Consider the following 13,793-nt stretch of genomic DNA (forward strand, 5'->3'; position numbering starts at 1 on the left):
TTTGCCTGTATACGTTGCCTAAAATTTCCAGGTAAAGGCTGAAAGGCGTTCTTCTAAGGCTGCTTCCCCAGCGGCACTCTGAGGTACACCGCTTGGCCAGATGGTTCATGACATTCAGAGTGGCAATTCCTTGCTTGCATTTTCTCTACCATTTTTCCATTCCAGCTGTTCCTGCGTATATTAGTTGAAAGCTTGTCCCTTTCCGTCATCATCTGCAGCAATAAGCTGCATCCTGGAGGCTCTACACAGAAGGAGACAGTACTTCGTTTCAGAGATGGCTGAGTGTATGCCACATGCTATTAGGGTCACTTGAAAGTAGGCTAATTACCTGGCAGACATTGCTGCAGAGCAGATTCTTTAATAAAAATGAATGGGGTGACAAGGGACAGACGCCTAGCTATTTTAGGACAAACTCTCTCCTCAGGCAGCAGATAGCCACAGCGGTAGGGCTCCCAATCTATCATTTGGTTTGCTGTTTCTTGGCTGTAGAACTTAATTAATAATTCTGGAACCGCTCTGTTTCCCAGGAATAGCCTGTAAATCTATTAAATTAAATAATAAAGGAAGACACGGACAAAAATAAAAATTCACACACAAGTCAGAAATGAAAAATGACGTTGCTTTGTCAATCTATAGGGGCCAGTACAGGAATGTTCTAAAGACCTCTGAAACTTTCCTCTATCTGGCAATTCAAGTAACAGGGAGATTTTCCTAGGGATGCCACCAATTTTGGAACTGATGAATCCTAACTACATAATTGCTGTACTGCATGAATTAGTACAAGCAAATACAGTGACAACTGATTTAAAAATGTATTTACAAATACTTTTCTCTTAAAGATCTCAAAGCACAACACAAACGTTTGTCATGCCTCATAGTACACCTGTGAATCAGTCTGAAAAAACCACAGCCCTGGAAAACCTGCATTCTTAAGAATCTGAACTCAGCCCTCCACAGCGCTGTGCTTCCCCAGCTTCCATAGATTTGAACTGTGAAGGGGCTCGAGGCATCGTAGGGTCTGGTCTTTCACATGGAAAGCCAGTGCTAACGTAACACCCCTACCCTCTGTCTACCCTAGAAACAACCAGTGCACATTCCCAGGTGCTCAGCTTCCCCCCTCACCACCAGTTCACCTTGCTAAAGCGTGCCTCTTCTTAACTTCACCTAGCACTTCCATTAACAGCACAGTCCGCTCGCAGTGAATACCACCAAGGATACCTACATGTCTTTTTAAGATTAGGTTCTTAGGCTCTATGCCTGCCTGACATAACTAGGCCATTCAAAGTCAACAAATCCATGCACAGGGGTGACCAGAATCTGATTATATTTCAGTATAACTAATTATTTTTAAAAAATGCAGAATTTTTCTTCAAAAATTGAAACCCAGAGCCAATAGTAACGCCAACCCCTGCCTTGTGTAGATGGCATCCATGGCAGAAGGAGGAGTTCTAGATATCTGAAAGAATGTGCTCATCTAAACTGTCGCTCATGTTTTAAGATGGCCAGTGAAACCATTTTATTACTGCAGTTAGCTGGAAAGAGCCCTATTCTGCAAAAATCAGATAATGTACTTATTCCTAAAAGCCTAGAACAAAAGAGCCAGTAAAGATTTGCTGAGTAGTTGCAAGACACCCATTAAATATAAATATTCTTAAAAACAATTTACTCTTTCCTAATGCTTTTAGAGCAGCATGTGGGAACACAGTCTAAGTACTGCATCTTACTGTATTAAAAAGGACATCATGAAGGTCAGCTGGCCCCAGATTTAACCCTTCTCTCTCTGAACTGTTCATAAACAGTTCATAATGTATACAAACTATGTGAGTTTATATAAAACATACCCAACTCTTTCTTAGTGATTACAATAGAAGTTTATATTTTTAAAACAGCTATTCCCAGTCATCCACATTTTTTCACATTCCGATGAGACAAACTATTTTCAATGGTGAATTACAGTTAAAGTTTCCCTTTTTAAAATTAAAAATAGCAGGAGAATTGGAAATTACCTTCTTTTCATGCTGAGTATGCACTGTGGACAAGAAAAGAGAAGAGCTTTCTGGGGCTATACACATATAAATGACTATTGATACCACTGATTTGAATTAAAATACACGGGTCAGTTAGTTAGAAAGGCAAGAGGTTAACTTCTGCTCCAGCCTAGCCTGTCTTGTCCCAGTATAAGGAGGAACAGAATTTGACTGTTACTTAGGAAGCAGAGTGTTGTTCAACACACTGCTCCTGGCAGTGCACCCACAGAGTAAGGCCCATCACGCCATGTGGACTGACTGCACTGTGACCATTGCTGATAACAAGAGGATCAGCACAACGCTGACGCTACCAATGACAGCCTTTACGAGAAGGCCCTTGTGGTCAGGCCATTCTGCAGCAGACTGGCTGTATCTACGCTGCAAAGCACTTGGCCTGGTGTCCGTTAGCTCCGTAGGGCCCTTTGCGGCCCAAAGACAAAAATGCTGACTCTTTGTTGTGGAGGTTTTTCAGTTCAAAGCGCCTGAAATAACAGGCACTCCTGCCACCAGGATGTTTTATAGCATGATGCTGAGGATGGTTGTGAGTGTTGTGCAAGGCCTACAGGGACTGTAGCAGAGCACTGCAAAAGCAAAGGTAGCCAAAGCTGGTGTGGACTCATCCATACTGCATAGGAGGGATGAGCCCTGGAGATAACCATCCCAGATCTTTACTGGGTGCTTGGTTCACTCCAGAGGAGAACTGAGGAATGAGCTGACACACATACAAACAGGGAACCAAGACACAGGAGCAAACACACCTTAAAAAAATCCCTCTTGATGCATGATACCTTCACATTGTGAGTTTTAGTAGCTCCAGGTGGGATTCATCTGACCGAACTTAAGACATCTGAGTCTTAACTCTTTAGCACTTTAGTCTACTTTTACTGTCGACGAAGAGAAAAAGGGATATCCATCCAGTGATTCATCTGATCTTTCTTAGATGCCTATTTAAGGATGAAATGGATGAGCCTTCATGATTTGACTATGTAGAGGCTCAGAAAAAAACACCTTTGCTGAAATGCCTTCCTATAGTGATCTGCAAGGATTGATACGGAGACCCATATTGTTCAGTATCTTCATTGATAATACCCTCAGCAAATTTGCAGATGATTGGGGGAATGGCTGACACACTGAATGACCCAGCTTCAATCAAGAAGGACATTCATAAACTAAGGAGAAATGCAAGGTTCAGCCCCTGGGGCAGAACAACCCCCCGCACCAGTACAGGCTGGGAACTGACTGGCTGAGTGGCAGTTCTGCTGAAAAGTAAACCGGAGTTACAGTGGATGCCAAACTGAGTATGAGCCAACAGTGCACTCTCATCACAAAGAAGGCAAAACGCATCCTGAGCAGTACTGACTGGCTGAAAGTGCCCAGCAGATCTGAAGGAATTTTTTTATTCCTCCCTGCTCAGCACCAGAGAGGCCATATTTGGAATACTGTCAGTTTTGGTACACCAAGTGCAAAAGGGATGTTGAGAAACTGGAACGGGTCCAGTGGAGAGCTACTTAGATGGTAACCGAGAGAACATGACCTCCAAGGAGAGCTGAGGGACTTCTTTAATTCAGCAAAGGAGTCTAAGGCTGGTCTAACAGCAGCCTGTGACTACTTGAAGAGCAGTTACAAAGAGGATAGAGCCGAAATTCTAATAATGGCAGATAATGTAACAACGGTTAAAGACCAAACCCTGCTGCTTCAGAGGCTCAGACTGGCCATTAAGAAAAAACTTTTCCACCAGGAGCATTGCACAGCACTGGAACAGCTTACCCAGCAGGGCAGTGGAACCCCCTCCTTGGAGGTTGTCACGACCTCAAACTGGTGGCTGACCTCTTCCAGTGTCGGTAAAAGTCCTGCTTTGAGCACAAGGTTGGACTTTCCAAACAATGTGCCTATGATTCTGTGATAAACTGAAGACATATCCTGAAAGTTACGGCTTGGTCTAACCACTACCAGGGGAGATTCTCTGCTGGAGCCTACAGGCAGTGACTTTTGCAGTGTGCCCTTTGCAACACTGAACTCCCCAAGCCATGCTCGGCCTCACTGGAGTCACCAGCAAAATTCTGCAGAGCTGGAACAGGCAGAGCACTAGGTTGAACTGAAGGGGAAAAAAAAGCACTTGCTGAGGGAGACAGATGAATAGTACATAAGGTTCATAAACATACATTCATATGGAGAAATGGGCTTCTGTTACAGGCTTTTGTCTGTATCATACTGTACATTAACAGTGAAATCAGTTACGATATATCTATGTGCAACTGTCCTCTCTGGAATGAATGCAAACCCTTTATTTCTCTATTAATAATAACAAGTGGAAATTCTCATCTAGAACTAGAGGGACAGGTACTGACAGACTCTGAGTGCTCTTCTGATCCCTGTGATGCCCTAAGTAACCTGGAACATACCAAACTTATTATTAGATGAGTTTCACTGCTAAAAAGGCCCATTTGGTTTGATTTTTTTTTAAATTTATTATATACTTAGAAAGAATTTATTGTGGCTTTGGCATATATAAGAAGTTTTACTTTTAGTAACAGCAAAAATATAGTTCCCAGAGGCAACTGCGTGGAGAATCATGAAGTGCAGCTAAGCTTAGCTTAGAGACAGGATTCATTTCTTCTGATCCAGAGAATGTGACCAGACAGGCTTACGTTTCTGAATAAAGGCTTCAATACCTTCCTGCCCATCTCTCAATGTCAAATTGTCTACCATGACCTGGGCAGTGATTTTATAAGCAGTATCAAGGTCCTGTGTCATCTGTCTGTAAAAGGTGGCTTTCCCCAATGCCAGGACAGACTTGCTGCTTTTGCATATCTTGTGAGAGATTTTCATGGTCTCTTCTTCTAGCTTGTCTTCTGGTACCACCTTGCTGACAAGCCCGTGCATTAATGCTTCTTGGGCAGAAAGAGGTTCACCCGTGAAAAGCATCTCTAATGCCACCTGAACAGGAAAAAAAAAAATTGTATTAAGTATATTCAGCTTCCTTATTGCTTTGGTTTGTCTGAGGAATTTCAGCTTCTTCCTTCAAGTATAAGTTGCTTGTACTTGAAGGAAGTGAAGAGGTTTCTACAAGAGAAGGACTGGGTCTAGAGTGGGCCTTTTTTCAGAACTGCCCACTTTTCAGAACTGTTGTCCTAGGCTGATGCATCCGTGTTTCTTTTCAAAAGCTCAGAACCTCTAGTGATTGCAGTAGGAATCAGGAGAGATGTGGATACTATGTCAAATGACTAAGTATCCATGACTTAGTATCACTAAGTCAAATGACTGAATTCAGTATTTTAAACTGAGCGTATAATAGTAAATAAACAGAGACTTCCTCAGTCAATACATAGATTTGAAAATATCTGTCTTAGTTTAAGTTTGGTCTGGGTGTTTTTAAAAACATCCCTCTTATAGTTGTACCTATCCCAGTCTCCTGTTGCTTCCAGCATCCTATACTTGAAGTTTCAAATTAAAATATCCAAATACTCAGCTGACTAATTGATGCTATACATACACTGAGAAGTTTTTTCTGTGACCCCAGATGCACTTGGCTGATACCATGAATTGTAAGACTCGATTATCCTTATTAGCATCTTCACTCTGTTGCTACAGACAATCATCTTGGCAATATTTCATTTGATAAGAGGTAAAATCAGTAATCCTGAGAAGTGCAGGAAAATTTCTTGCTACTCTTAAAAGCAGCAGAGAAAAGTATACCCTACACATTTTAAAAAGATAATTGTAAAATCAGAAACACTAATTCAGAATCAGCTGTAACTGTACAGTCTAGCATGCTTTTTCAGAAACACAAATAGGCTACATTTGAACATGACAGCATTATAAATAGGAAATTAAAGTTTTTATCCAGCAATTGGATCTGTGCAGGTAAGTCCCTGCATCTCAGCAGTGCCCTGCTGGCCTTGAAGAACATGAGTCTGCCCACATGAATCCAAATGGATCAGAACTTAAAACTTCATTTCTCGGTCAAGGCTTTTCAGATCATACTACTGTTTATGCAGTGAGAGATGTGTAGTCACAATCAGTAGGAAATAGAGCAGGAGGGAGGCATATGAGGGTTTTAGATACTATTTAAAGTATCTTGATCTAAACCCAGGCAGAGCATGCTGACAATGAAATATCACTGCCTGGCAAGAGTTGATACCTCAGTGGACTGATATCCTGAGTTTGCAGGGGTTTCTCACCAGGGGAGAACATCTTTCTTTGTCTAAAGTCCAGAGCTGTCTGTTGGAAAGGAAAGCGGTTGCTGTGCTGGAGTGCTGCTGGTGCGAGTCCCTGCTGATTGAAATCAGAATGGTAGGAAGCTGCTCTCCCTGAACAGAGGTCATCCCTTTCTTACTTAGTCCCAGTCCACAGAATTTGTTCTGAGTATGTCTTTGGGAATGGATTATTTTGAATGTTCTACTGCAGAAAATGAAGTTTAGGTAATGAAACTAAAACTCCTAACCGGATCCTACTTCTTGCAAAATCGCAAAGAATAACTGGGAAGGAAGCCTATGCCTACCTTTCTTGGAAGAGATCTGCCCAAGGCCACACCTGGGGTGGAGCAAAACAGCCCGATGTTTACTCCAGGAGTAGCAAATTGGGATTTCTCACTTGCCACTGCAATGTCACAGCTTGCCACTAGCTGACAGCCTGCTGCTGTAGCCAAGCCATTTACTTTGGCAATCACAGGTACTGGAAGCTTCTGGATTAAAGTCATAACCTGTAGGCAGAAAATAAAGCAGTCAGTTAGCCACTGAAGTTTAAGCACTGGATGTTCTAAAACTTGCAGTTGCTTCACAAGCTTGATGTCACTGTTTGTATTTCCCAGCTTCATCAACTGGAGTTTAATGACAGATGTAAGCTCTCCCTGCAAAACCTGCCTCAGTCTGCTTTAATGCACAGAAACAATGCTGGCCCAGGAGCTGCACAGCTGTGCTTACGTAGCACTGGTTAATCCTGGCAGCTCCGATGGAAAGCACAAGAACGAACGGCAGACACCTGAGTATTAGCTCTGCATGGAGCTCGGGTGTCTCTGCACTGTAGGCCCTGTGTTGCTGGCTGAGCTAAGATGTATATCTAAGACAAACCCTCCCCACCTTCATTACCGCCTGTAATGGAAAACTGACTGTGTAATCAAGGAATTGCGGCAAGGAATTCTGTACGGCGTGTCCCATTTTCTGAGGCTGGATAGCCAGCTTTTAGAGAGCTGAAGTTAAGAGAGATGAATCTGCCTAACTTTTCTAACTCAGTTTCTTCTTCCAAAAAGCAGGGGATCAAACTCACCTAATTTAATGCTTGCAGATACAGAACACTATTTAACTGATTACTGTTATTACCTGGATTAAAGAATTCTCATATTAGCACAGTGTAGCAAGATAACAAGTTTTCATTTGCTAATTCATTTTCACCAATGGATGAAGCCTAGTAAGTTTTACGTCCCTTAGGTAAAAAAAAAAAAATTCAGTTTTGAATTTGGCCAGCCTTTGTCTCAGTTTTTCTATTTTTGTTTAAAAACAATTTTAAGCGCATCTTGAAAAGCAAACAACAAACGAGTAAGAGTACATGCATGTGTGCAGAGAAACACAGAGAGAATACTGTTTGTGGTTTTAAAAATTTTAAGTCAAATGCTTCTTTAAAAAATCCCTGGTACTTACGGTTTTGTTTTTGAAAAGCCTCTGGAGAAGTGATATTCATACCTGTCTCGAACTTGCGTGTGGAGAGCACTTAGTTCTTGGATACTGTATTTTATATACTATTGCTAGCTTTGTCATACACATGGGGAATCAGAGGCATAGGCAGCTGAGGTGACCTGCCCTAGATTACCAGTCACAGACAGACACGAAAGCCAAGCTGCCTGAATACCAGCCCAATGCTCTGGACCCACGGGGCCACAAAGTTGTGGGCATGTCATTTAGGATAGGATCCATTCTACTTAACTTAGGTATCTAAATTTGAAAAGACATACTCCCTTTTCTGGAAGCCTTCAAAAGTACCTGTCTTTCTCTGCGGACCAAAAAGCAAAGTCAGTTACTTTACCAGACAACTAAAATGTAGATAGGTTTGGATCCTATACAAAGCCTAAATTAACTTCTGTATTTCTCAGTTTGTCTGTAAAGTGTCATTACTATTTATCATGAGATCTTCTTCCTACAAAGGAATAACACTGAGTTGTGATTTATGAGAAAAATTTAAATCCCTTTAGGAATCTCAGGTAGGAAGTGTAAAGCACTTTTATCATTACCACCATCATCATCAGAAAAGGGATTACATCAAACGTCACTTCATCTCTAACATTTCATTTCTTCTTTGCCAATTTCATGGTCTCAGGAATATTTATCTGAGATGTGGTACCTCATTTTTTATATATAATGATGGCTTCCTTACTAAATTTACTACACAGTAGTGCACTGTTCTCACAAAGAAACATTTAACTCTACACACTGATATTCTGTTATTTTTTGCTTTTTTCCTTTATTAGATCTAAACCTAGCTTGCTATACTTGCCATTAATCCTGCATATAGCTCCGATGCTAGAAATACATAAGGGATGATTTAAGTTCCTTTGGTTCTTAAAGTGAGAAATTTACAAACTCTTGATTTCATGCTACACGGAATAAATTCTACGTTTCTTCTGTCTGATCCTTCCTATTCTGTGACCCAGAAGCTGTATGGTTCAGTTTTCCACTGACCACACTGTAGTATGCTGCCCACAAAGAGGTAGGCACAAATGTGGCTGAATGACAAATTAGTCCCGTCATCAGAAAGGAGCAAAGGTCTCAGTTTAATATTAATTTTGCAGTTGCAGGGAATTGTAAGTGAGAAATACAGGCAAAGTTGCAAGGATTATTGCTACATATTACACTAAAGCGCCTTCAGTGGTAACTTTCACAGATAGCTTTTAGAGCATTTGTTAAATATGAGTGAAGGCAGCTTGACAGTGTGTATAAGGATCATTATTTCTATTGGAGGAACCAGAAAAGAAATCTAAAATTATTTTTTGTACTCACACTGAGCAGGATTAGGGGGCAAATTCTAGTGCCATTACAAAGGGCTTTTTGCCATTGTCTCCAAAGGCTCCCAGATTCGCTTTAAGTTCCCGACTTCCAGGGCTGTGCCTCTGCAACAAGAACTTGTGTGTTCTGCTGACCAACCAACCAGAAAGTCACAGATGTGTTCTGATATATTACTTTCACAGTCTACTTAATGTTTCAGCTGGTCTTGAGTTACTAGCTACATGCTGGGAAGGAACATTAGATCACAAGTGGCGTGAAGTTGGATAATCCTGTATTTTTAGGAAAGATACTACACAAATACTCAGCTGCAAGAAACATGCAATGACTGTACCCATTTTACGACACCTATATATTGACATTCTAGCATTTTTATTTGCACATAGAGAAAGAAATCCAGGGAAAACATAATTTGACCAGGATCAGGTATTAAAACGGCAGAACAGCAAACAGCAGGGAATCCAGAGCAACAGCCTGTGCTCCAGCCAGCAGATGAGCAATGCTGATCCTACTTAAACCAATTTCATTGCTTGCTCTTAATACCAGGCAAAAGGGGTTGGCATTTGTGAAGAACTGCTTACCTCTGCACAAAGTTCAAATACTTTGGAATGATGCTTCGCATCTTCTTCACTTGACAGTTCCTTTAAATCGTGACCAGAACAAAATACGGGTCCTTCAGCTGTAAAGGATTTCATGAAATGGAGGTTTAAAAATAGTTGTCAATCTGAATTACTTCAGAAACCAGAGGTAGTGGCAGTATCAATGCCCTACTTGTTAAAGGTATAGAGTTATCAATAATGGTAAAAAGAAGGAGCCTGGAAAGGGGTGGAGAATTTTACATGGAGTTCCTAAATACTGCATTCTGGCTTTTATAATAATTTTTAATTGCCAGCATGAAATATTTAGCCACATTAACACCAACAAACATTTTTAGAAGCCTAGTTTGTCTTCCATTCCAAGTTAACTTGGTTAAAAATAAGGCACTTTACACCCCCGAGCCCAGTTTTTCATAAGATACTGTGCTAAACTGCTTCTTGGCACAATGTAAACTAGTCAGCTGGAGCAAGGAGGGACTGCTCTGCTTCCAGACTAGTAACTACAGTTATTCCCTATTTAGTTAGTGCTCTGCATCCAAAATTAATGATTAACTTCTGCTAAATAAACATCAAGATTTTGGTGTCATGGTGTTCAAGGCGACAATGGACAAGAAGGTCTTTCAGCTAGAGGAGAGCCAGAAAGGTTGTTTGGGCTTCTGCTCCTCCACTGCTCAAACCATCATCTAGGCAATTCCACGCGGTTCCAGCTTTTGTGCCTTTGCTGATTATGGTTCTGCTGCTGGACAGATGCACAGACATCTCTTGGACTTAAGTGCTGGAAACTTAGGCTTCTCCAGGGCTTGGGTGGGAACAGAGTATGATACTATGGGCCTAAGTTTTGGATTTGCTTGTCTGAAGTGGCAGCATAGATCAAAGATCAAAGCATAGATCACTACCTCCACAATAGTATTCCTCTCTCATAAGGATATCTGCTGTAAGAATAAACTGATCTGAAGCTTTTGAAGCCTTCAGAGCTTTTTAGGTATTTATATGGACATGATACTTTCAACTGCAACAACTGTGCAGACACAACCTTACTTATGCATTTGTTCCTTATAGACCAGATTACTGTAACACGATATATCTAGAAATAACCACACACTTAACATCAACTTGTTGGATCAGCAACACATTATCTGAAAACTAATCAGATCTGTTTACGTCTCATTAAAGAAGAATCCACTGCAAGGTCTGTGTCAAAGATTCAAAGCATCCCCTGACAAGTCTTTCATTTTCTTTAGAGGTCTTCTTTTGCATTCCACTCAGCAGTGGAATCGCAAATCAACAGGAACGTGCAATTTATTTTTAATTGAAATTAAAATGGGAAAACAAACCACTGCACTTCCAAACCATTGTACTCCCAAATAAGAATCTGAAATGTTTCATACAATTTGTTACTGCTTTTTGAAATTTTGAATGTATGTATTTATTTCTTCTGTACATTTAACCATCCATTCTTGGGAAAAAAGAAAGGACACAGGCTATAAAAATAGAGGACACAGGCTCTTCATAATACTGGGTCTAACCTGTGGAACTTATTCTTCCAAGAGCTGGAAGTGGAGAATAGATTTTCAGAATTAAGGGAAAAAACTCACCTCAGAAGTTAACATACTTCTATTCTCATATGCGTGCACTTACACAGGTGTGCACAGTGTTTCCCTCTCAGTACAGGAAACTACAGCATTCTAAATTAATCAAGCTCCTAGATGTTCAAAAGGGGGAAAAAAGATTATCTTAAAATATCACAGGAAAAAAGATAGCTTAAGAACAGCTCAATGTTTATTGTATTTAAAAACTCTACAGATAAATACCTAACTGGAAGAAATCTATAATAGGCTCTGAGAGACAATGTTCTACATCTGCAGTTCATCGGTGACTGCAGCATCAGTATTATGGTCTCTCCTTTGCTGGAGAGTTTTAAAAACAGTTTTGACAAACCACTGGCAAAGGTAACATAGGATGATCCTATGATTAGAGCAGGTTTAGACTAGGGGAACAGACCACATGATTTGAAGAAACCTTTTATACTTTGTTTATTGTGATCCCACAATTCTGCCACTGAAGGCAATGAAAGTGATGGAAGCTCAGCCTGTTTTTTTTTTTTTTTTTTTTTTTTTTTTACACACACAAAAAAGAATTAGAAATGTTTCTTCTGTAATTTGACAACCATTAGAACCTTTTTTAAATTGTTGAAACTGTCATCTATATATAGTTTTAAAACCAATTATTTAATCTACTGATTATTTAAGAAAAGAAGAAAGAAAGCTTATGTGAACATACTATGTAACCTGACTGAAATACTAACATTTTGAAAAGGGTTTCTACAGTGTTTCTTGTTAGCAATGTTAATTATCAACAAAAATAGACAGTCAATTGTTAATGTCATGTTCAAGAATGAGGAAGTAAGTATATGGAAGTGGAACGTGGGATGAATATAAAAAAAACAGCAAGAAAGCAAAGTCTGAATGGTGAAGGCACACATGAGATACCCTTTATGTTCCTGGCTAGTTGTAAAGAAAATAAAATGTAAGTTCCTTCCTGTTCTATTTTCTGTAATTGTGTGATACACTTAGCTTTAAACTCTGTATTATCCCGTTTCTTCTTCTTCCCTCTGTCCCCCCTGTTCTCTTCCATCCGCCTTAACTCAAGGAAATACCTGAAATGATAATAACTCTGAGATCTTTGCTTTTGATGTCATGCAGGAGGTCTTCCTGAAGCGACTGCAGCATAGACAGCGACAGAGCATTTCTTTTCTTTGGATTGTTCAAGATAATGTTTCTGTAAAAATAAAAGGAGGATTACTATAAAAACTGCATTCAAAGCCTCAGCGAAAGTAAGGCTGAACTCCTGACACTGCTAAAATATATTTGTATTTCAGAACCCCATGAGGCTTTGGAGGGGACTGGAGGCCTTTTCGCTGGCGAATCCAATGAACGCCTCACCTCCGTTATTGTTAGATTTTGCTCCCCAGAAGCCGTTTCTGGGCAGCCTGTCACAGAAGTGCTGTCCGCCTGTGGGCGCTTCCCTGCCGCGGCGGGCAAGGGCAAGGCCAAGGGGGGGAGGGGACAAGCTGCAAGGCCCCGGAGAGGCCCCGGAGAGGCCCCGGGGCGGCCGCTGCTGCGGCGGGAGGCACCGTTCGCTGCCGGCGCCCCCGCCGCCGTTCCCCGCCGCGGCCCTCGGTCCCCTCAGCCGCCCCGCGACGGCCCCGGCGGCAGCGGAGCCCCCTCCCGGCGCCGCTCACCGCACGCCGTCCGCCTGCCGCCTGGTGGTGGGCTTCTCCGGCGGCGGCGGCGGTGGCGGCCGCCCGGCTCCCGCGGCGGCGCTGCTGCAGGCCGCGGCGCGGGGGGCGGCGAGGGCGCCCCGCAGCCGCCACAGGCGGGCAGCGGCGGCGGCCATGGCGATGGCTGGTGGGGCGGCGCCTTTCGGCCGCTGCTCCGCCGCCGTTGCCCCCCCCCCGGCGGCCGTTGGCCCCCCCCTGCGGCCGTTGGCCCCTCCCCCGCGGCCGTTGGCCCCCCGCCCCGCGGCCGTTGGCGCCCCCTCCCCCCCCCCCCCCGCGCCGCCTCGGAGCCGCCTCGGCCGCCGCGCTCCTCGGCGGGCTGCGCCCTCCCCGTCCGCGCCGCGGGCGCGTGGTGCCTCGGCGGTGTCGCTTGCCTCAGGTCCGAGGAAACTTGTCAGCAGCTGGAGGCCCGGGGCGGCTCGGTTGTGCGCCGAGGCAGCGGCTGCCCCCGGCGTGCTCGCTGTAAGAACAGCGAAGGAGGAGAAACCACCAAGGGTGGGAAATTCTGGGAAACTGAACATGGGGAAGCGACTAAATAAATCCCACGCGTCTGTTGAGGAATCGTTTTTCTGTGTTTTACAATATACAGTTCATTACGCTCTTTGTCACTGAGCCTTGCATTTAAAGGTTTTGCAGACATTTCTACTGCGTTCCTGCACGCCGCCTGTGTTAATCGCTCCCTCTTCAGAACCGAGGGCTGCAAGAAGAAGCAGCTCTCCCCTCCCAAACCGGCCTGCACGTTGCTGACAAAATCAGGAGCGTGATCCGCTTCCTCCTGCAGAGTAACCCACGAGGTGTATTCTCCTGACTGGGCTGGCAGATGCGGACTGAGGGGGGATCGGGAGTATCTGTGCGTGACCTAGAGCCAGTTCGGCTGCCTGGGACGGCCTTGCGTTGGGCG

General features: G+C 43.1%; 1 protein-coding gene across 1 annotated transcript; it reads right to left on the reverse strand.

The window, feature by feature from the left end:
- Positions 1–4,470: 4,470 nt before the first annotated feature.
- Positions 4,471–13,011, reverse strand: ECHDC3 (enoyl-CoA hydratase domain containing 3). The gene is made up of 5 exons (XM_067299594.1): positions 12,857–13,011; positions 12,272–12,393; positions 9,601–9,698; positions 6,529–6,729; positions 4,471–4,964 (listed from the first exon to the last, which is right to left on the reverse strand). Exons 1-5 carry the CDS (start codon positions 13,009–13,011, stop codon positions 4,635–4,637), a joined length of 906 nt encoding a protein of 301 aa, XP_067155695.1. The 3' UTR covers positions 4,471–4,634.
- Positions 13,012–13,793: the final 782 nt, after the last annotated feature.

The sequence above is a fragment of the Apteryx mantelli genome, chromosome 1 (genome assembly GCF_036417845.1).
Source record: "Apteryx mantelli isolate bAptMan1 chromosome 1, bAptMan1.hap1, whole genome shotgun sequence".
Classification (NCBI taxonomy): domain Eukaryota; kingdom Metazoa; phylum Chordata; class Aves; order Apterygiformes; family Apterygidae; genus Apteryx; species Apteryx mantelli.

What these genes read in the sequence shown, in the direction of transcription:
- ECHDC3 (XM_067299594.1), bottom strand. Translation starts at nt 13,011, where the DNA reads ATGGCCGCCGCCGCTGCCCGCCTGTGGCGGCTGCGGGGCGCCCTCGCC. An exon ending in CGGCAGGCGGACGGCGTGCG is followed by an intron (nt 12,394 to 12,856) that starts GTGAGCGGCGCC and finishes TTATTTTTACAG; the next exon opens with AAACATTATCTTGAACAATC. An exon ending in GCAGATCTCTTCCAAGAAAG is followed by an intron (nt 4,965 to 6,528) that starts GTAGGCATAGGC and finishes TTTCCTGTTCAG; the next exon opens with GTGGCATTAGAGATGCTTTT.